Here is a 23,109-nt window from a genome sequence, read left to right as displayed (position 1 = left end):
AAATTTGCTTAAAGCTTGCAGGAAGAAATATATTCTTGCTTAAATGTTAAAAATGCCAACAGAACATTTTTAATAGCTTAATTTAATATTCAACCATAACGTATGGAACACAAATCAAGGTCATATAACTATTTTGTCACATAAACATGCAAGACAAAAGTGCATCAAAAATTGGTGAGGTTTTTAGTATTTACATTCCATAATGAATAAAGATGATATTGTAATTTGTTTCAAGTGACTGTTTTCTTTTTGTAATGCCAGTTGTATTTGTCAAAATACATCACAATACAGTTAGGTGCAGAATTGAATAATGTGCGTTTAGTGTGGTAACATTCTTGTATACATATTCGTGTATTCTTTCATTTTTTGAAGGACTGAAAGCATGAAAAATACATAAAAACCTACAATGCATCCAGTTTAAATCAACATTTGTTAAACCAGTGTCCATCAGATGTTTAGTACTACAAACCCTTCATCCAGCCAGTAAGGAAGAGAAGGCCAGATACGTTTTTCAAAGTCTATTTCAGACAAAGTAAACTGAATGCATGAACAACAGTGAATACTGATTCAGATAATGAATTAGTTAATGATAATTTCAATAGTAAGGTATAGTTGCATACATTTGTTTTAAAATAATCCCTGGAACTATCACAAGATTTTTTCTGAAAAGTGCAAACTTCTAAGTCACCTGTAGTTCTCCTCAAATATTTACTGTACCAGTATTTTAGAAAAATCCAAATACTTATTAGCAGAGTAAGCAATCAGGGCAAGATCCTTCAAGTGTGGCTATACAACTTCTAGAATTCCTTACTCCTGAATATCACTAGTAAAATTTCTGGAGATAGTGTTCAACTAGAGGATTACAAGCTCACCATCTCTGTTATTGTCTATTTATTGATTCATGAATGCCAAACACAACATATAGTTGCAATGTCAACTATTGAACTATTTGATTTCTTAATTTTAGTTGAGCACAACCATGACCTGAGCTATTTAATCTGTGATAAAATGTATTCTTAACATCAAATTACGTAATATTCACTTTTGGATTATTCCATATTTTGTTAAGAGGTAAGAAAATTTCCCTTCTATCTTTCCCCCCATCAATTTATAATTGCTTTGATAGTTTTCCCAATGCAAAATAGTACATCATTTTAGGAAAAAAAAATCTGATTCAGAGATCTAGGGAATCACGACAGCCACAGATTGGCAGAGACTGCCTTGTTCATTTCCCTTAACAAGAAAAGTTTGAAACTCGCAAGATGTAAAAGTTAATGGGGGAAACTTTTTGTAAAAGCAGTACGTATTCATTTCAGTCACCATACATAAACTGATCAGAAGAAAATGACTAGGATTCCATGAAAACACCAGTTCATATTATGAACGCTGAAAAACAGCATTAAACCTTGACCTGACAAGTGCATTTCCTAAATCATATTAAACACATACATATTGCACATAAATATATCTGCCTTTGGCATCTTCCCTTCACTGTAATTAAACCAAAAATGCACCGAAACATGTAACAGCAAATGTTTAGATTTTTTTACTTTATGAAACCTGCGTAATAAAATCAATATAAATATTCAATACCATGCAGACACAAAGAAGACATGTACAAAACAAGCAAAAGCTGATGTCATTTAAGAAAAAAAAGCAGAATTTTGTTACCATCCATCAGTTCATAAATATAAAGTAAGTATATTTATTTGGCTTTCATTCAGAGCACAAAAGTTACTTAACTCCAGTCTTTAGCAAAAGCCTAGCTTTTGCATTTACTTTGTGCTCTAATTATGTACAACTGTTGTCAGTCATTAAGCAATGTGACATCCCTTATAGCCTAACATAATCAGCAACAGAATGGATTTGCTGGGCACTAGTATGGTTGATGATACTTTACTAATTTAAAAATATTCTCCAGGATCATGTCCAATTCGAGTCATGTCCAATTCCAACTAAGAAGTCATTTTTCTAAGCAGAGTGTTTTATAGCTATATTTAAATAGTTAGATACCACCATAGGTTTCAAGGAGCTGTTGAAAAGTGTGACAAAAAGAAGAAAGTTGGTAGTATATAAAGCAGAGGTGGGGAACGATGGTCCTTTTATGTGGACTTCAACTTCAGCATGGCTGGCTCAGGAATTCTGGGAGTTGAAGTCCACAAGTCATAAAAGGGCCGTCATTCTCCACCTCTGGTCTAAAGCAAATCCCCATGGAATTTATGCTCTTTGGTCAGCATTTGACACTTGTTTGTAGTCTAGTATCTCAAAATAGAGAAGGAGCAAATGTCAAAAATGATAACACCAATGTGCTCTAATGAAAACCATTTTAAAACATTTCTGTTGTTTTATTGTTTTGAAAGCTCCAGTTAGCATTTTGACCAAACGTAATGATATTGTCTCTTATTATAAACAAAATGGAGCCTTTGAGTCTGCCTAAGATTTGAATAGATTTGACAGCAAATTGTCCTCCCTCTTCCTTCTACAGGCTGTAGTGTAAACTTACATTCAGTTGTAGTGGAGAGCAGCATGTGATCACAAAGAGAAGCATTGTTTTCCCTTTACAAAAACTTTTGAATAATATTATGAGGCTGCAACCAGCCCAGATTAAAAGGTCTTTAAAATGACATTAGGACATCGTGTTCTTGCATGCTGGTGTAAAAAGGTTGACCAAAAAGAAATGAATGTAAACCAGGTTTGAGCTTTTCGGCAAAAGCCATTATTATGTTAAGATCGCCCTCTGCTGTTAAGTCCAGGTCTATCTTCAAGTTACGAAGAGATTTAAAAGGCTTTTTGCCTTTTTGCCTGTAAGTTGGAGAACAAAGATGTGGTAAACGGAAAAACTTTAAAGCTATGTCAAGATACAAGATAGCCAACCCCATTGTTCCATTTAACTTTACAACTCACGTATCATCTTCGATGTATTTGATGAGAGTTAAGGCTTTTCTGTGAAGGACTAAGAGGAACTGGGCAAGAAACACATTTCTTAGAGACAATCCAGGCTTCAAATGAAAGACCTGTTAAGAATTGGCACATGCAAAAATCGTACCATGAAAAATCTCCTTTAACTAGAGTTCTCTTAGTGTTTTTCCATTCTCCTGCATATATTGCCTTTATTTTATTTATTTTTATTACACTTATAAACTGTTTTTTAAAAATATTTTGGTCCAGATCTCCAATAAATCAAAACAAGCATGACCAATCTCCAGGGATTATGAAATACTTGGAGAATTGCCCAGCCTTGCTTGATGTACCCTAAACACATTACATATTTTCTTTTCATGAAAAAAAATATGCAAAAAGGATATTTAATAAGTAATATGCCATATTATTAGTTTTAATTAACTGAAACATAGTTACCTGATCTAAGAAAGCTTTTACTAAGGTATCTTGGTGCTGAACATCTTGGAAAACATTCCTGCAGAAATACAGAGGAACAAAATAGAGCATAAAAAGAGAAAATTCTAGAACGTTGGAGACTATTTTAACTTGCAAAACAAAAAACAAAAGGCAAACGAGGGAGGACATAATAAAAGCGGTTAAAAAAAATCATGCATAACATGGAGCAATCCGGCAAGAAGTATTAATCTCTCTCAAATCAGGACCAGGAACCATCCAAGGAATCTAAATGTAGGAAGATTTAGGACAGACAAAGAAAACTGTTGTTCACACAGCACAGAATGTACTGTTGGAATTCATTACAAGAAAAAGTTGACGGCTGTTAAATTTGGAAAGCTTTTTTAAAAAAGGATTAAATAAATTCACAGAGAACAAATCTATCAGGGATTATTTAGTCTTGAGAATCAAGTATTGTCCGCAAACTGGGGGCAAGGTGTCTCCAATTCCAGAGGAACATTAGTAGAAGAGGACTATTCAGTTCAGAGGCGACTTGTGGTTCATTCTGAGAAGCAAGATGGTGAACCAAGGTGGGCCCACTCCTCACCCCCCCCCAAAAAGAGATCCTGCCTGTTATCTCATTGGGACAGGGAGATTGTTCTTGGGAGGGATGAGTAAGAACATCAGAAGTGATTGCCAGGAGTTATATATTTCTAGCAGGGTTTACCCAAGGCCAGAAGGTAATCCCAGCTAAACCAAACATACACCAGCAATATTGAAAGATGCTGGAAGTGAAGGATCCCCCTTAGTGACCACAGCAAAGCCGTCTGTCACACCGCAAGAGAAAGTAATGGGAAACCCGTTCCATATTTTGCACAGACAAAGTACACGGTGTCCTCGACTTACAACAGTTCATTTAGTGACCATTCAAAGTTACAACGGCACTGAAAAAAAGTGACATGACCGTTTTTCACACTTAATGACCATTGCAGCATCCCCATGGCCATGTGATCAAAATTCAGACACTGGGCAATTGGCTCATATGTATGATGGTGGCAGTGTCCCAGGGTCATGTGATCACCTTCTGACAAGTAAAGTCAATGGGGAAGCCAGATTCCCTTAACGACCATATTGCTAACTTAAGGGATTCACTTAATAACTATGGCAAGAAAGGTCGTAAAAATGGGGCAACATTCACTTAACAATTGTCTTACTTAATAAGAGAAATGTTGGGCTCAATTGTGGTCGTAAAGTCGAGGACTACCTGTAAAGTGTTTGAAAATACAGCGCTGGATGATGGGCCCCCTCAAGTTTGATGGCATTCAACAAATTATTAAAGAAGAGCTGGGGATCTTTTAGAGTTTTAAAGGTGTTTATAATGAGGTAAATTGAAGCTTCTAGAGGTTTAATTGCTGATCTTGCCATGCAGGGGTGGAAACCCCCCCCAAAAAACTCTAGTAGAATCACCTAGCAGGTTGTTGTTAGGGGGGAAATTGGAGGAGGGAGATGTATTAGATATTGTCTTCACCTTGAGTTATTTATAAAAATAATAATAAAAGTGAAATACAAATAAATATGGAAAATAAGAAACATGAGTGTGGAAAAGCTCAATATAATGTAAAATGAAATGGGTTGTCTACATATTATTTTCAATAACTGGAATTGGACAATTTGATAGGGAACCTGAGGAACTGTTGAACAAAATCAAAGAGGTTGTTAAGGATGAATGCAGTTAAGAGATTGCCCAAAATCTCTTTTTAGAAAACAACAAACTGGTTACAGAAAAGCCAAAGAGCTAGGGAAGAAATTTAACAAACATTTCAGAGAACTAAAGGAAACAGACATGACAAAACATATCTCATGACCATATATTGGAAGGGAGCAGTCTACATAACAATACCAAGAAAAAAAAAGAGATTTAATAAATTGTACAAATTATCACACCATATCTTAATTTTACAAACTAACAAAACAGTATTTAGGATTATCCAAATCAGATTAGAGCCTTACATGGAAAGGGAGATTTCAAGCTGGTTTTAGAAAAGGCCAAGAAGGAAATTATTGCCAATACATGTTGGATAATTCAGAAACCAAGCGAGCATGGTTTAAAACTGAGGAAAGAAACACAAATAACTTGTACTAGGCTAATAATATTATTCTGATAGCTGAAAATATAAATAAGCTCTGATAAAGTCAAGCAGAATGGAAAAACAGAACTAAGATTAAATATAAAGAATAAACCAATTATAACAAGTAGAGTAACCAGCATTAGAACTGAAATGAAGACGCTGATAGATAACATCTTCCTTGATAATCAACTATCAACGGAAGATAGATAGATATAGACACACAGATAGACAGACAGGCAGACAGACAGATGTGAAAAGAATAGAGATAGTACATCTGAATCATGATGACCACCAACATAAAAATGCAGATCTATATTCAAATGTCTGCTGTATTTACTCACAAAGGACAGTACCAACTAACTTTTTTGTAAACTCCATAAAAATACATACAAGTCAGGAGTAAAACTTTCATCTGTATAGATGATGGTATCTTGAGGCATTTCTTCATCCAAAGTAGCTCTCCAAAATGCCGTTAGTTCAGATCTCATGTACCGTCGTTGATTGTAAATGTGTTCATGGCATGGAGGCATCTGTTTCACTGTGTTAACATCTACATCTATGTGTGTGGTAGGGTATGGGGCATACATCACTTGGCGGAAAGGCAACACAAAGCTTCCAGTCACATCCTGCCCCAATAAAGTTTCAAAAATTAAACATGCAAAATATCATTTTGAACATAGCATACAAATATCCCATTTTTCAAGAGGCAACTGGACTTTTTGTTTTTCTTTGAAGATGTTTCTCTTCTCATCCAAGAAGCTTCCTCAGTTCTGACTAAACAGCCACTTTATAAACACATGGCACAACATAGGAGAACAAACCCATCAGGACAACATTCAGCAGTCCATTTGTGTTTGAAAGACAAAGGCCACTCTTTTGAAGACAGCACAATCCATATTCTAGACAGAGAGGACTGTCTAAAAGAGGGTCAAAGAAACCATCTACATCAGTGATTCTCAACCTTTCTAATGCCGTGACCCCATAATACAGTTCCCCATGTTGTGGTGACCCCCAAGTGGGTGTGGCCACCCATAAGAGGGAGTAGGACAGCTAGGGGAAAGGGAAAAAAATGGCGGATAGCATGGTTTGGTGACCCCCGTGAAATGGTCATTCGACCCCAAATGGGGTCCCGACCCACAGGTTGAGAACCACTGATGTACATTAAAACTGAACAGCCCTCTCTCAATCTCCTGTTTACAACACAATCCTTTCAGCAGTTCCAAAAAAGTTCCACACCCATTTGCATTATTCAGGTGACCCGAAGGCACAGATAAACCTCCAAGTGGCCTCAATGACTCTGAGAAAGAGTGCTAATGACCAGTGACTTCAAGAAATATAAATCCTTCAATTCTCCATCATTCAGTCAGAACTGAAGAAGCTTCTTGATGAGAAGCGAAATGTCTTCAAGGAAAAACAAAGAAATAAAAGTTGCCTCTTGAAAAAGCACCTTTGAGACAATCATGACCTGGATGGCTGAGAATCTCCATAGATGTAACATACAAATGAATGTCACTGTTTGCTTTAATAAAATTAAAGCTGTCCTTCAAAGTTTAGCTTCTGCCCTGACAATATTCAAGATTTAATTTCAATGTTTAATTATATGAATTGGTACTCAGAAATAAAACATATTTCAATTCAATGGGATTTGATTGCTAGTTCTTGGATTTAAATTGCTGTTTCCCTGCACATTAGTGAACACAAAACATGTATCTTCTGAGTGAACACTACAGTATTAAATACAGAATAGTCGAGTCAACTGAGCTTTCCATTTATTAATCTAGTCCCTCACAAATCTTAGCTACTCTTAGTCATCAATAAGTGACTGAAGACTCTTCATTCACAGTACGTGTCAAACTGCAAGTGGCTTTACAGAAAATCACAATGTGTAGATCACAATGGAAACATTGGGACTTCTTTCCAAACACACATTAATCTCAGCTCATGATTCTCAAATGTGAAGTAGACATTATGAATTTTTTGTGACTCTGTACCTCCACAATGCTAGGCAGCTTTTCAGTTACAAACATCACACTGTTCCTTGAGGCAAAGATGCAACCCGCCCTTCTTACATCAGTCAGAGACAGAGTTAGAATGGCAGTTTTACATTTTGTTCATTCAATTATCTGCTTTATTCCTTTTATTTTTAATGTTACAACTTTTAGAAATGAAGAATAAGAGGTCAGAATCTAAAGCAAGTCAAGTTTTAGCTTTGTTCTTCACAAGGTCAGGGTAATAATGTAATTAACAAATTAAAAATAGAAATAATTGTGTCAATAACATTCTAACTTGTGGATAAAGTGTTCTGCATATGAGAAGGAAAGAAAAAGACGTCATTTTTTTTTCTTTACTCAAACAAGCTAGAATGTACATTAAACAAAAAAAGCAAGTTTTACTGATTAGATAACTTAATAATTGACGTCACTGACATTATTTTGCTTTCTATAACTACTCTGTCACTTCATTAAAATAAATTTAAGTTGTAAGTATATTCTTTTAATCTTTTACTGTTATATTTCATTATCATATAAAAATTTATGTCTAGAAATTTTCATTGTCTCTATCCATCAAGCAGGATATTTTCCACAGAAATATCACCTTAAACAGGGCAAGTTTGAATAATGCTACCATTTTGTGGGATTCATAATTAGCATTAATTGAGACCTTCCGGTATGCACATGGAAAGAAAACAATCTTACCTTCAATAACCCTTGCACAAATAGGCCTGACTCATACTTAAAAGAGGTTTCATTTCTACACAGGCGAGAACATTTTCGCTCTGCTGGAGTGAGAAAGAGGCACAATGTCCGTACTATCTGTAAATAAATATATATGTATATATACTGAAGTAATATAGGAAAATTTTATACATTGATAGCTCTGTTGTACAGAGACTGGGCAACTCTTACTTGTCATTTTATAATGTTACATTTTTATATATGGCAGAATTACAGAACTGATTTGCAGAAAATTTTTTTTAATTATTATTTTCAACTTGCCAATCTAATTTACAAGCCTGGATTTCCTAGGAAATTCCCCATACACATACTAAGAGGACTAAATCATGTTAGTTTTCTTGATCAAACCTTAGAATGTGGTTGTTCTGGGATGAATGTTCCCTGCCATGTGTTCTTGAATAAAAACAGGATATAAAACAAATATATAAATAGTACTCGTATACAAATCTTGTGCATGAATTTTCGGTATCAGATCAGAAATTCTTAAATTTCAAATTCAAGACATAAGTTGAAAACTGCAGGCTTTTATGTGCAAATTGAATAAATCCATTCTAAAAATTTAACTAAACAGATTTCCTCTGCATCCCTGGCTTCTGCCAAAGCATGGAATATTTTTGTAGATAAAAATAAAATTATTACTTCTATGATTTTAATTAAAACATCCTACCAGTAAAATATTTTCCATCAGCATATAGAAAACATGTACCTTATTAACTTTTTCTGCGCTACTTCCTATAACAACTGAACAGCCACAGGTTTGCAGATGTGAACTTATGGCCCTGAATGTTAAGCAGAGATAAACAAAGTGATTAAAAAAAAGTTTTACAAGTTGGAACCAATTTTATATTATTTCAGAATCTTATTTTTTAAAAGTCTTTCAAAATAGTATTTGCCATTAACCTAACTCTGAGGGGTCACACATATTCGTTTGCAAAACAAAACTTGAAAACACATTTCCAGAGTTCATATAAAGGTAGTCCTCAACTTATAACAGTTCATTTACTGACTGTTTGAAGTTATAACGGAACTTGTAACTTCATATGACCATCTTATAACTCTTATGACTGTTGCAGCATCCTCGTGGTCATGTGATCAAAATCCAGATGCTTGGCAATTGACTCATGTGATCACCTTTTGTGACTTATTGATAAGCAAAGTCAGATTCACTTAACAACAGTATTGCTAACTGAACAACTGTGTCAAGAAAGATTGTAAAATGGGGCAAAACTCACTTAACTGCCTCACTTAGCGACAGAAATTTCAGGCTCAATTGTACTCGTAAGTCGAGAACTACCTGTATAGAAGGAAAAGAATGCCTTGCCATATTCTTGAAGACTCACATTTCACTGAATTCAACTGTTACTAGGCTCAGGTTCATAATATCCATGATCAAATTTCATCTATCAAAAGTACCTCAGAGGTTAGCCTGATTCTAGCTTTTTGTTTCTTTGAGGGATTTTCCCCCAACAGAAAGCAAGCGTGAAGTAAGAAAACTGCAAACCCCATTTAGTTGTTATTGCTTCTCTTCACAAATGCCATTTAATGTATCCCCCTTTAAATTTTATATAGCATATCCAAGTTTCCATGCAGGTAGTCCTTGACTTATGACTCATCACTTAGTGACTGTCTGAACTTTTGACATACCAACCTGAAGGTTACTTATGATCCAGAATTGAAGGTCTGATTGTTCCCCCCTCCCCATTCATGGTCACAAGGGTTCCATTTACAGCCATTTACTGTGCCCTGCAGTCACAACATTTTATGTTATTTTTGCCGAAAACCATCATTTACTTCTGGATTTTGGCAAAAGGCACCCATAACAAACTATATGCTCACTTAATGACTGTGGTGATTCACTTAACAACCTCCGCAAAAAGATTATAAAATTTTACAACTGTTAGAGGAGTTACAACCATGATGGGCAGGCTCTATTATGGTCATAACTCAAGGACTACCTATATTTATAAGTCTTGTGTGCTTAAAAAAATTATCATTTTTTTAAAGAATGTAGGCTTTCTTTAAAAACCTGCTTTAAGTATCTGATATTTGTAACAAAAACTAATCAATAGACTTTCTATCCCAACAAGTCCCCTCTCAGCTGGGCCTATCATTAAAACTCCACTCTCAATGGATTTTCACAAAAATATAATAAAAACAGAACATACTTGAGTAGGAAACTTTCATGACAACTGTCACCAATGTCATCATCACTAAGCACGGTATCACATATCTGGAATATAATGAAAACAAGGAGAACAGGATTCAGTTGTTAGGAAAAGCACAAATATGAACATATCAAAAGTGATTTTTATTTTTGAAAAGGCAAAGACAGTTATTGACAGTATAACAGTATTATTCTTCCATCTATATGCACACTATTCAATACAACTAATGAAGCTTCCAGGATAGGAAGTGAAATGTCTTTTTCTTCTTTTTCCTCAATAAAATCAGTCCAGTTGCCTTTTCAAATATAAAAACCACTTTTGATACAACTATGACCTGGATGATTGAGAATCTTTTCACAGGCACATGATATGAACATATAATTTGATTACAATGAGCATTTAAAAGTTCTCAAAAACTTTCAAAAATTTCTCATCGCAATAGCACTCAGAATTACTGTACATACTGCTCTATAGTGCTTTACAGCTCTCTCTAAGCCAGTGGTTCTCAACCTGTGGGTCGGGACTCCATTTGGGGTCAAACGACCATTTCACAGGGGTCGCCAAACAACGCAGTCCGCCATTTTTTCCCCCTTTTCCTTAGCTGTGCTACTCCCTTTTATTCTACTGGCTTTTGAAAGCCAATAGAATAGACTCTCTTGAATAGAGTCTAATTCTATTGGCTTTCAAAAGCCAATAAGAATTGTCCAGGCTGTCTCTGCCCTGCTGAGCCCGCCAAAAGTCCCATTCTGCAAATGGTGCTGCACCAGTTGAGTAGTCCTCGACTTACGACCGGTTGAGTAGTCCTCAACTTACAACCGGTTGGGGGTCGCGGCATTAAAAAGGTTGAGAATCACTGCTCTAAGCAGTCTATAGAGTCAGCATGTTGCCCCCAACAATTTGGGTCCTCATTTTACCGACCTCAGAAGGATGGAAGGCTGAACCAGTCAGGATCGAACTGCTAACTGTGGGCAGAGACAGCCTGCAATACTTCCTTCTAACCACTGCGCCACCACTGCTCATAGTAGAATGTTAAAAAAATAATACACTGCAGCCAGCATCAATAAGTATTTCTGTCAGTCTAAGAAGCATACTATTAGTCCGATTTTTTCTTCAAGCCAATTTTTAGTTTCTGTCTATCAAATGTGATATTCTAACCCTTTCTCACCAACACATGATAAAACTGGGCATCTATGGTGGAACATGGATAGATTGCCAGAAGGGAGATACTGCAGTGAAATTTAGATAGTTTGGTTGGGAGAAAGAGGATCAAGACCATCTTCTCTTTAGGAGTTCCTAGAGTATATTTTTAATGAGGCAGATTGCTTTAGTTTGGCAAGATTTTGGTTTATGGGTATGGAATAACGAATGAAACTGCTTAGAAGAAACTCAGCATGTCTTTCTTGGTTTTTTTGGAGCCTGACACCATCCTACATATTCACATGTTCAAAGACAGACTAAAAATCGCAGCTACTGATATTCAAGAAGGCAAAAAACAAAGCGGTGGAGATTGCATCACTGTACTCTTATTGGCAGTGTCAACAGTCCATTGTTGTCTTCTTTCCTATTTTTTTTTAATTTTCCAATCTAGTTAATAGACTTGGCATTCTCAAGAGGTCAACCACCAAAGGATTAACCAGGTTTGAACCTGGCTTAGTTTCAGAGATAGTCAGCCATCTGCTGGGACTTTAAAGTACATGCTTTTACTTTAAATCTATACATTCTACATTTCTAAGCAGGCAGAGGTATAAATTGTTCATCGTCCATTAATATTTACCTAAATAGAATTCAAAATACAGGTAGCTCGACTTACAACCATCCATTTGATGGCCGCTCAAAGTTACAATGACACTGAAAAAGTGACTTATGATGGTTTTTCATACTTACAACTGTTGCATCCCCGTGGTCATGTGATCAAAATTCATATGCTTGGCAACTGACATGTTATTTTGGGCAGTTGCAGTGTCCCAGAATCTCACCTTTTGCTTGTGATTCGGATAAGCAAAGCAAGAGGGAAGCCAGATTCATTTAACAACTGTTACTGACTTAACAGCTGCAGTGACACACTGAACAACTGTGGCAAGAAAAGTGATAACATTCACTTAAGAACGGTCTTGCTTAATTGGGCTTTAAGTGTGGCCAAAAGTCAAGGACTACCTGTATTAAAAAGAACAAAAAGCCAGGTGCTTCCTTTCATGCTGTGTATATGTCTGTGTGTTTATGTGTTCGTGCATATATGCATGTTGTCAAGTAGGTTTTTGACGCCTGGTGACTGCCAGGATTAGTTCCTGCACTTTTCTTGGCTTTTGACGGCCCTGCTGGTGCAGTGGTTAGAGGGCAGTACTGCAGGCTAATTTTGTCGACTGCCAGCAATTCAATCCTGAGCGGCTCAAGGTTGACTCAGCCTTTCATCCTTCCAAGGTCGATAAAATGAGGATCCAGATTGCTGGGGGCAATATGCCGACTCTGTAAACTGCTTAGAGAGGGCTGTAGAGCATTGTGAAGCGGTATGTAAGGCTAAGTGCTATTGCTATTTTGGAATCAGCTTCTTCCTAAGGCTGACAGGGAATGACTGGCGCAAGGTAACCAAGATGGGACTAGAAATCAGTCTCCTGATTTCTAAGCCTCATGTCTTAACTGCTACATCAAGTTGATTCTCCTCCTTTCATAATGGGCTTTCCCATAAAAGACTTACATCTATTTCTTCTGGAACGCTGTGTGATTTCATGGATGATAGGAGTTCCATCACGGGAATAACCTCCCCTGTCAGCATGGGAATAATACTCTGGCCCTGTAGAGTAAATACAAGTTTTATTTCAATAAAGTAGTTGAATTTAAACAAAACTGTAAGAAAAGACTATTTAGAGACTAAATGGTTTTTGAAGGGAAGAAAAAGAGAAATTACAGGTAATTTTGAAAAACTAATTTTCAGATTCATTCTAAAATCGTCAAAGAAATAGAAAATCAAGAGGGCAAATGGATGTTTTAAATCAGTGGGTGAATGAAATTGAACTTGTATTGATGTAATCTGATCAAGGATGGAAGCAAGCTAAAAATATGAAATGAAATTAATATATAATTGTACTTTATAGTTAAGAGATTACAAAAAGAAATCTTTTATGCTTCATTTCTTATTCAATATAATGTAATAAATCTCAACTAAATATAACTTAACATTGATATTGGCAATTTTTCTGATAGATGAATGACATGGGAAAAAATCTTTTGACAAATTGTTCTATTTTGTTAGGAAATGACCACTCTTAAAGACACTCCCAATTCATCTCATTTGTTTCTGTGAAATAAAAATATTAAAAATATTTAGATTTCCACTTTGTATGTGGATGGTTTAATATAATTTAATTTCATATTGCTTTTCTGGAGCACATAACACCAAAATTACAAAACTGCGTCTCACTTACTTTGGACATGCTATGGAAGAGAATTACTGGAGAAAGCAATTATGCTTGGAAAAGTTACTGGTAAAAGGAAACCAGACAGCCAAAGAACTCAGTGGCTGGACACCATCAAAGCTGACATCAGCCACAGCATAGAACAACTCAAAGAAGCAGTGCAAAATTGGAAGATGCGGAGACCTGGCCCATAGAATTGCCAAGAGTCGGACACAACTGAATGGATAACATCATCATCATTGCTTTTTTACCCAGATATTCAGAAAAATCTGTGTGTTTGTGTGTGCGTGCGTGCATACTTGCATGCATGTTTTATATTCAGCATTTTGTTATATGTATTTTTCTTACTTGATCTTCTACTCTTTCTGCACCTTCCATAATAGACTTCTGGAAATGTTCTTGTCTTTCCTAAAAGAAAACATTATTTCCAAATAAAGACTGTTTACTTTTTACATGCAAATTTTGACATTACATAAATGTGATTTTATAAAAAAAATAAATTAACTTATCATTGTGTTCAAAACAGATCATAATAAAGTAAAATTATGCATGGTAAACCAAACACAGAAATATGTTTTTCAGATTCTCACAAAGGCATAAAACTCAAGGGAAACTACAACATATTCTGATTTTCCCCACGGTCTATTCCTTTCTATCAATAGCAATAGCACTTAGATTCATATACCGCTCAACCGTGCTTTACAGCCCTCTCTAAGTGGGTTAGAGAGTCAGCATATTGCCCCCAACAATCTGGGTCCTCATTTTACTGACCTCAGAAGGATGGAAGGCTGAGTCAACTTTGAACCAGTCAAGATCAAACTGTTAGCTGTGGGTGGAGGCAGCTTGCAATACTGCATTCTAACCACTGCACCACCATGGCTCTTCATCAAATTGTTGTTGACAGTCAGAAATAGAATACTACCATATATGTTACTGGACTATAACAAAAATGTTGCAAAACATTTGAATTATATTTGAGCACAGAATTATTAGAATCCAAAATCACCTTAGAATTACGTTGCGAACATTTCCCTCAAAGTTTAGCTGTGTTTTATTTTAACTAATCTCATTTTAAAACTTTTAAAATAAACAATTCATGTTAAAATCAGGGACTACAAATGTTTTTCATAGTTAAAAATCTAACATATCCTACACGAAAAAGCCAGTGGGATTTTAAAAAAAAAATTACTATATATTATTGAATAAATGGTTTCGCTGTATGTTCAGTTAGAAAGAAGCCACTGGGTGACCTTCTAGATGTTCTGGGCTATTAACAGCCTATTTTATTTATTTATATCTCATTCAGGAGCTCAAAGTGACATGAATGCTCCTATTTTTTTTTTAATGTCAACCCAGTGAAGTAAGTTAGGCTGAAAGAGTGCACTTCTGTGGCTTGGGGTGAACTACTTGCCACGGCCAACTTGCCACAGCCAACTTTCCGCAGGACAACTCCCCATGGCCAACGCAGCATGTGACAATTCAACAATTCAATTATTTAAAATAATTTTTAAAATAATTTTAATTTTTGTCATTCCCATTTTATTTTGTCCTTCCTTCAGCATCCTTTAATGATTCTATTTAACGATTTCTTCAATATTAGTATAACTCTTGTCCCGCGGCAAATTAACCATGGTGAATTGGCTGTGGTGAGCTATTGTAGACTCTTTACAGCAGGGGTGTCAAACTCGCAATGTCACGTGACATGTCATGACATATTGTGACTTTTTTTCTATTGCCGGCAATGAGGTGGGCACGGTTTCGGCATGACGCATCTGGCCTGCGGGCCAGCAGTTTGACACCCCTGCTCTACAGCCTAGGTTTCCCTGTTGCTAGACCAGGGGTAGGCAACCTTGGCTCTTTTATGACTCGTGGACTTCAACTCCCAGAATTCCTGAGCCAGTCTATAAGTCATAAAAGATCCAAGGTTGCCTACCCTGTGCTAGACCAACGAATTATATGCCGTACTGATTTTCATGTTTAGTGGGATTTAGGAGAGTTCTAATCCAAAATGTCTGATCAGCACCAATGTAGCTCTTTTCTAACAGGAAGACTTTTCTTATTAGCTATAAGAAATTAAATATATATTTCTGAGCAAGATTACGTCAGATGGTACGTATTAGTTACGCACATGTCATGAACCTCTATTACTTTTTTCAAGAATGACTGTATTTTTTTTTAATCAATTGACACTGCAATTCTGGGCAGCCAATATAGCACTACAACCAGTATAAAATCAAGCAAAATAAAAACAAAAATAATGGAAAAAAAACCCAACAATTGAGACCAGCCTACCATCCTATAGAACATCAGCCCATTACAGTGGGCTATGCGTTCTTAAATATGACTTGAAGGATTATTTCAGCTTTTGAAACTCTGTATTGGTTCCACATCAATCATTCTTGAATAAACCTATGTAAATTAAAAGTAGAATCTCTTTTAAGTCAATCTCAGCTTCTGGCGGTTTCTTGAACATGGTTTATTAATGCATTTTTCCAGTCTACCACTCAACACTGAGATTTCCTGGTTATCTTCCCCTAATTCCTAGCCAGATCTGATCTGGCTTGCTTTTATGAGAACACCCAAGGTCAGCTGAATGCTGATAAAATTAATTACGATAAAACAAGTTTCACTGGTTTCATTTGTTTACCAAAGTATGACTAAATCTCTGGACTCACTAAATTATGTTTATTTTTAGAATGGAGGATATCAGAACACCAAGGACAAAATAAGCAAGAGCTCAGTCTGGGTTTTTTTTTGTCATTTGTAGCACTTGTGATATTTTAACACTTGAGAAGAGGCAGATCTTCTGACCTAACCTGTTTTAACAAGTAGAAATATTACAATAGAGTATTAGAAGTAATTTCAATAAAAAAAACCACCAACCTACCTTATGCATCCATATCCTTCCTTTCCTTATAATGTGTGTCAATCTATCAACGCACACTCTATGCAGGGGGAGGTAGAAATTAAGCTCACTCTGGGGAAGTATTATTGATAATCCGTATGTACTTCGGTCTCCATTCCAATTTCCATCAAAAATTAAAGACACAATAATGACTCCTTTCTCAGATAGAACAAAAAACTTCACATCTATTGCACTACTCTCGGCATTTCGAAGTATTTCTCCATTGAGTGTATGATTGGCAAGGAATGTTATTTCTCCATCACTGAGAAGCTGTTGCTCCGTTTTTGGAGCCCAAATATGTCTGACTCTGGGACCAAGAATATTATCCCAATATGCAAATGTGGCAGCTAGTAACGGTGATTCTCCACTCAGTGCAATTTCTGTCTTGGCCACAGCAGGAGAAGGAGGAGGACAGAGGCCTGACATGATGATTTCAGCAGTCACATTATTGAAACCTAAAAAGTGTGTGCTGAAAAGGAAGCAAAACAAAATAGTTCATACCAAGCATCTCAATGCCCTAAATCAGGGGTGTCAAGCTGCCCGCCTGTTGCATCATGCGGAGGCCACGCCCACCCCAGCTCCAGCAATGCAAACAAAGGCGTGATATGTCATAGCACGTCACATGACGCGGCTAGTTTGACACCCCTGCCCTAAATCTTGAAGTGCAATTTTTAATATAGATATGTAGATTGATGTGTAGATAGCAAATAATTTAAAATTGATGTGTAAAGAGCAAAGTTTGTGATAAAATATTACATGAGATTCTTACTTTACTTCTAGGCTTTGCAACTGTCCAGTTTGCAGGCTTCCAAAAAAAGCAAAGTTAGTCCTTACTTAGTGACTGCCTCGTTCAGCATCTAGTCAAAGTTATAACTTTATGAACAATACTTGTATTTATGATCTTTGCAGATTCCCCCGTCATGTGACCACCATTACAATTAGTATATATTGTTCTGTTTCCGACTTGGTTTCCCCTCCCCATCAGAGTGGGAAGTTTGCAAAAGAAGGGATTATAAGAGAGTAAGCAGGCACATTAATGGAAAATGCATATCAAAAGCTATGCGGTAGCACTAGCAGATGTAGCATGCTACACAAAAGACCCAGTATATTCCACATTCTATACCTGCTTATTGTCTTACAATTTCCTTTTCTCCAGTCTTTCCATGGGGGGGAGGGGCGCTCAGGCACAAGAGAAATTGCTTATAGAAATCACTTAATTTTTTTTTCTCTCACCCCTGGAGCTGAGAGACTGCTTAAACAAATGAGAGATTCGAGGTTTTTAATGTGTATAGGACTGCTTTCTCTCAAACAAAAATCAGTAGTGGTAGGTATAAAAATTATTCAGCTTATCAAACTGTTGGAAAAAGCCTATTTATAAACTCAATATCAGTCAACTAATAAAAAAACATGAAAGAGAATTTCAATATTTCAATAGTAGGTACATAAAAAAGAGAGAAATAGTCTTCCAATAATTGTAAAACTATTTAGGGTAAAAGCAGAGCATTTCCACTAACTTCCTTCTCTGGTGCAGTTTGAGGAAAACTGCACTGTAAGGAAGTTTCATAAGAAAATAGAAACCTGGGTTAGTCAATATGTCTCGTACTTCAAGGTTGACTTTCACCTAATTAAGTAATCACATATTTGTACAGAAATCTGGCATTTCATCTAAAATATGTCCCTTCGAAAAATATTACTATTACATTAAGTTGAATGTAGTCCTGGGTGGCAAACAGGACTACCAAATCAGAAATGAGATACAGAAAACTCTCTTAGCTACCATTTAGTGGTCATGCAGATTTTTACAGCCCAAATTTGGTAGCACTAAGACATCACTGGAATTTGTTCATAACTTTTTTAAAAATTGCAAGTCAATATGTATCCACGACTACGTCAGCAAACATTGCAAAACCATTCAGCTGAAGAGACAGGATATCAACACGCTTTGAACTGGGAGATATCAAAACAATTACAATAATACATACATTAAAATACATAGCAAACTAGAATAAATCATATTTAGCACAGTATGTCACTAGAGTCCTGTTTATATAAACTGCATTTTCATTATTATAAAATATATTATAAAATGCTGTATGTCTTAAGGAAAAATATAACCTGTCATCACACACATTCAGGACACAGTGTCAACTTTCAACCTTCACACAATTTGAGGGGCAGAAATCAAAGCTCTCAAATACAATTGTAATATATACATACATTTGTTTTCTGAGGTTTTCACGGGTGTTTGTATGTAGGTCTTTGGTTGTCCGGGTTTTCTCCCACGTAAAATTGGAATTTTACGCGGGAGAAAACCCGAACAACCAAAGACCTACATATATACATATATATATACATATACATATATATATATATATATATATATATATATATATACACATATATATATATATATACACACACACATACACACACACACACACAATTGTATTTCAGAGTCTTGATTTCTGCCCCTCTCAAATAGTGTGTGTGTATACATGATATATGAATATATAAATTGATACATTATATGTATATTAATATTGGATCCACTAGATTTCATTTCTCTTCCTCCCAAGAAACCCACGTCTTGCAATTAACTTCAGATCCAAAAGGAGAACAGCCAATTTTCTCAGACTAAGTAGCTTTTGATTGGAAACCAGAAAGAAATGCTAGAGTGGACTCCAGTTATCATCTCTGCCAGCTCTAGTTACCAATACTGTGCTGCATTTCCTTCCTATTATGTTGAAGATATTATATTTTTCCCATCCCATTCCGCAATCCATATTTACTTCTTAAGCACAGCACGGGGCATTCAAGCCAGCAAAACCAGGCAGACACCCAGCACTTTAAAGGTTATCTCTCTCTTTCCCCCCCCCCCAACCCTTCCATCTCTTTTAGTCATTTATTGGTACTCAGACAGATCTTTCTTATAAGGGGTTCGGTCGGTTCCATAAGTTGAAAGAAAGCCGGTGATACCCCTCGAGCGCCACAGTTACACTGGGAAGCGACGACCCCTCAATCTCAAAAGGAGATCCGACCTCGGCTTCTAGGGCAAAGCTGCCAGACGAAGGCGCGATACCTCCTCCCCATCGTCACCGCCATCTACTTACCTATGGGCGTTAACTGTGCGAAGCCCGCCAAGAAACTACATTATCCTCCTCCTCCCTTTACTAACCATTACCGATTATAAACATAACCAACTCATCGGTCCGCGCATGCGTCTTTTGGATGGTTCTGCGCTTTTCACACCGACGAACTCCCAGCCACTCCGAGGAAGAGGGGGGGGGAGGAGAGTTCAAGTGACGTAAGCGTCAGTCTTTTTTTTAAAAAAAGCACTGTAGTGAGAACGCAGCATAGAGGTAAGAATGGTGGAGAAAAAAGGTGTAGCTGTCTAACAACGGGTCTTCGTGGGCACATTGACTCCTGGCATAACAAATGTAGTCAAGCTCAGCAGGTTAAAAAAAAGTAGCCATGGGTTGGTTGAAAGTCATATGGAAGGCAGGAGTTACAGGCATACTTAAGACCTTTTTGGGACGCAAACTCTCTTCCCCCCCCTCCCATGCATTTGTTTTTCTTCGTTGCAGGTTCCTATACCTTTAAAAATGACATGACAGAAGAAGAGGGTTTCTTACAGAGAGGGTTCCAATTGGACTCGTGGTTCAGCTACAAATCTTATAAGAGTTACATTTTCGTTATTGAAAATATTTATCTGACTGGCTTATCGTAAGAAAACTACTGTTTAAAAAAAATCGGAAAGATGAGTGAATGTTAAAACCAGCAAAAGCTTTCAGTACTTAGACTCCTAACATGGAGGACTCGGGCCCTGTCATTTGAGAACCTGAGCTCTTTATAGAAAATCACTCTCAGTATAACTCTTAGGTTCGGTCCACTTGAGATTCTGTCCGGCCGGAGAGGGGAAGGGGGCCACGCGGGCGCGGGATGGTGGTCAAGATTTTTCCTTTGGAGTTGAAAAGAATCTTCCCATCTGGTAATTCTGGAAGTTCCGGCTCTGGAAGTTCTGCTTGCGAGCACGTGGGGAAGGTCACGTGATTGAATTTGCTGTGGTCAGTTGGTTTACAGAAAACTTACTCAGCATTCCAATTATCGTGTTTTTTACCGTGACCGTATTTTCTTGGGGAAAAAAAATAAAGCACGGTCTGAGAAAAGGGGAAATCTGAAAGAGGTTCATGAAGATAAAAAAAAAATGTAGTGGTTTATAATTTTGTTTTAGAAAGGGAAGCTCAAGAGCAAAAGCAAGACAATTAAAAAAAAAATAAAAATAAATCTGAAGAATGGTTTTCTGAAATAAAGGGCTGTCCAATAAAAGGCATTTATAATAAAAGATATATAGTCATTATGTTTGCCAAACAAAATTTAGACTTATTCTGAGTGGATTTCGGAGAGTTTAGAGCCAGAGACTGTAGATACAGATATAGACCATATATCTGGATATATCTAGATGGATAGATAGATAGATTTGTATAAATATAATATTCAAGTTATACGTAAATATGAAATAAGTATTATAAATCAGTTCATAATACAGACTTAACTATACAAAAAATATTCTCTGGAGAGGCATTCCACAACTGGAACATCAAAACAAGCAATTGCATGTCTCATATAGATAGTCCTCAATTTATGACTGCTTGCTTAATGACTGTTAGAAGAGGGCTTATGAACTGGATCTGAAATTCCAAATGTTGGGTTCTCCCCACATTCATGTGACTGCACTTTGGGTGCTTGACAACACAGCTGCATTTATGCCATCTGCATAATCACGTGGCCACATTGTACAACACTTTTGCCAAAATGATCACCACAAAAACTGGAAAATGGTTCTATGACAATTACAACTGTAAATGGCCACAATTTATTTCAGTCATAACTCAAGGACTCTGTAACTCAAGGACTCTGTAATGTACCAGTGATATTTGAAGAACCCAGTTAATCTTCAGATGAAAGATCTTCAGACTGGAACAAGAATCTTGCTACCAAATTAAATATTTAAAGAAAACCACCATGCACTGGTCTTGGAAGCAAAGAGATGGCCAGGGCAGCTGTTTTACAACATAATGTAATATAATTTTATCTGGTTGTATCTGTTACAATTTTAGCTGCAACATTCTACACTTTTTGGTATTGTCTTCATGTGCTGTCCATGAAGCTTGCATTATATAGCAAAGAAGAAAAGGAGAAAAATAGAATAAGTGCTATTCTTTGTTTAGTCTCACAAGTTGATATTTTTATATATCATTATGAAAACAAATATAAAAAACATAAGCAGAAAAAATGACCACTATTATTACAGTGTCATCTGATGGTTTGATCCTGGCTTTTGAGTATCATCTAAAGTTAATGCACTGAAAGTTAATGCACTCTTACAATACTTTTGGAGCATATCTGTTCTTATTTCAATGTACTGTATCATGGACTCTCAGCCTTTTCGCAATTAAAGATGCATTTACTAGAAGTAATGTTATTTTATTCAGAAACATTCTAATTATAATCCAGATGGGTGTTTGTTATGAATGAGATTTTTCTAGCATCTCACTTATTTAGCAGTAAAGCTAATAAAATCTACATCTGAAAAAGTGGAATAATGAGAATAGTCCTGAAAATAACATCTGTTGGGAAAGGAACTTAAAACTTGTAGTCCGGTAGTGACTTTGGGTAAAAATAGATGAGTGTATTGTGTTAAATCCTTACATCCTCTTCAATTTAAGAGAAGTAGAATTCAATAGTGGAAGTAGTATGCAAGATGAAACTAGCAAACCATAGCTTTGTTTTGAGACCATTAGTAAAATATTTGATGTAATTTAGTTTTAACAGAGAATGTAGTTACCATTACCAAGGTTTTAACTAAACCTAAAATGAGGGAGATGTCAGCATGTTTGGGGAAAATCCAAAATGCCAATGTTTCCATTTTTCTTAAAAAAACAAGCAAACCAACAACAACTTTAAGCAACAGTCTTCCTTTTTTAAGTTCCTCCAATCCCAAATTTTATGAGCAAGTACGCTCAATAAAATGAAATTCAGAGTGATACTTGAAAAATGGGAGCATATATGGAATATGCTTGGAAAGAATGCTTCAGAACATTTGAAGCATATACTACAACTTTCTTTTGCAGGATCCAGGTGTTAAACATGCATTTTTTAAAAAATATTTCAATTCCTATGCATCCTATTTCTTTTTCTATAGGGAAGCTTCTATTATTAGATTATTCAGTGTTATTCAGATCTGTTTCCACACTTTCATAAAATTCCTCACATTCATTTAGAGTGTCATATACTCTGACACTAATGAAACATCAATATGATACTACTATCTCAGAATATGATTTATGATAATATTGTTGGGGATACTTGCTGAAAGTTATTTACTTTTTGAAGTGTCTATACTCCAATCATTATTTGGAAAGATTATGTAAA

At 36.1% G+C, this 23,109-nt stretch overlaps 1 protein-coding gene and 1 long non-coding RNA gene across 3 annotated transcripts; one reads left to right on the top strand and one right to left on the bottom strand.

Moving 5' to 3' along the window:
* Nucleotides 1–66: 66 nt before the first annotated feature.
* On the bottom strand, nucleotides 67–19,936 carry C9orf72 (C9orf72-SMCR8 complex subunit). Of its 2 annotated transcripts, none has more exons than XM_039347811.1 (11): nucleotides 19,788–19,936; nucleotides 16,660–17,146; nucleotides 14,121–14,180; nucleotides 13,055–13,150; nucleotides 10,363–10,427; nucleotides 8,904–8,976; nucleotides 8,159–8,275; nucleotides 5,853–6,088; nucleotides 3,358–3,415; nucleotides 2,905–3,014; nucleotides 67–2,802 (listed from the first exon to the last, which is right to left on the bottom strand). In XM_039347811.1, exons 2-11 carry the CDS (start codon nucleotides 17,101–17,103, stop codon nucleotides 2,616–2,618), a joined length of 1,446 nt encoding a protein of 481 aa, XP_039203745.1. In that variant the 5' UTR covers nucleotides 17,104–17,146; nucleotides 19,788–19,936; the 3' UTR covers nucleotides 67–2,615. The 2 variants fall into 2 exon arrangements, with proteins under 2 accessions (XP_039203745.1, XP_039203746.1); XM_039347812.1 differs by lacking the exon at nucleotides 19,788–19,936 and adding an exon at nucleotides 19,654–19,768.
* Nucleotides 19,927–22,150, top strand: LOC120309991. The gene is made up of 2 exons (XR_005557239.1): nucleotides 19,927–20,036; nucleotides 20,262–22,150. It is a non-coding gene; the product is annotated as an uncharacterized LOC120309991 (long non-coding RNA).
* Nucleotides 22,151–23,109: the final 959 nt, after the last annotated feature.

This window comes from Crotalus tigris, unplaced genomic scaffold, assembly GCF_016545835.1.
Source record: "Crotalus tigris isolate CLP2741 ecotype Arizona unplaced genomic scaffold, ASM1654583v1 scf7180000018101.4720394464:4744507, whole genome shotgun sequence".
Taxonomy (NCBI): Eukaryota; Metazoa; Chordata; class Lepidosauria; order Squamata; family Viperidae; genus Crotalus; species Crotalus tigris.
This window is presented reverse-complemented; position numbering and strand designations above follow the sequence as displayed.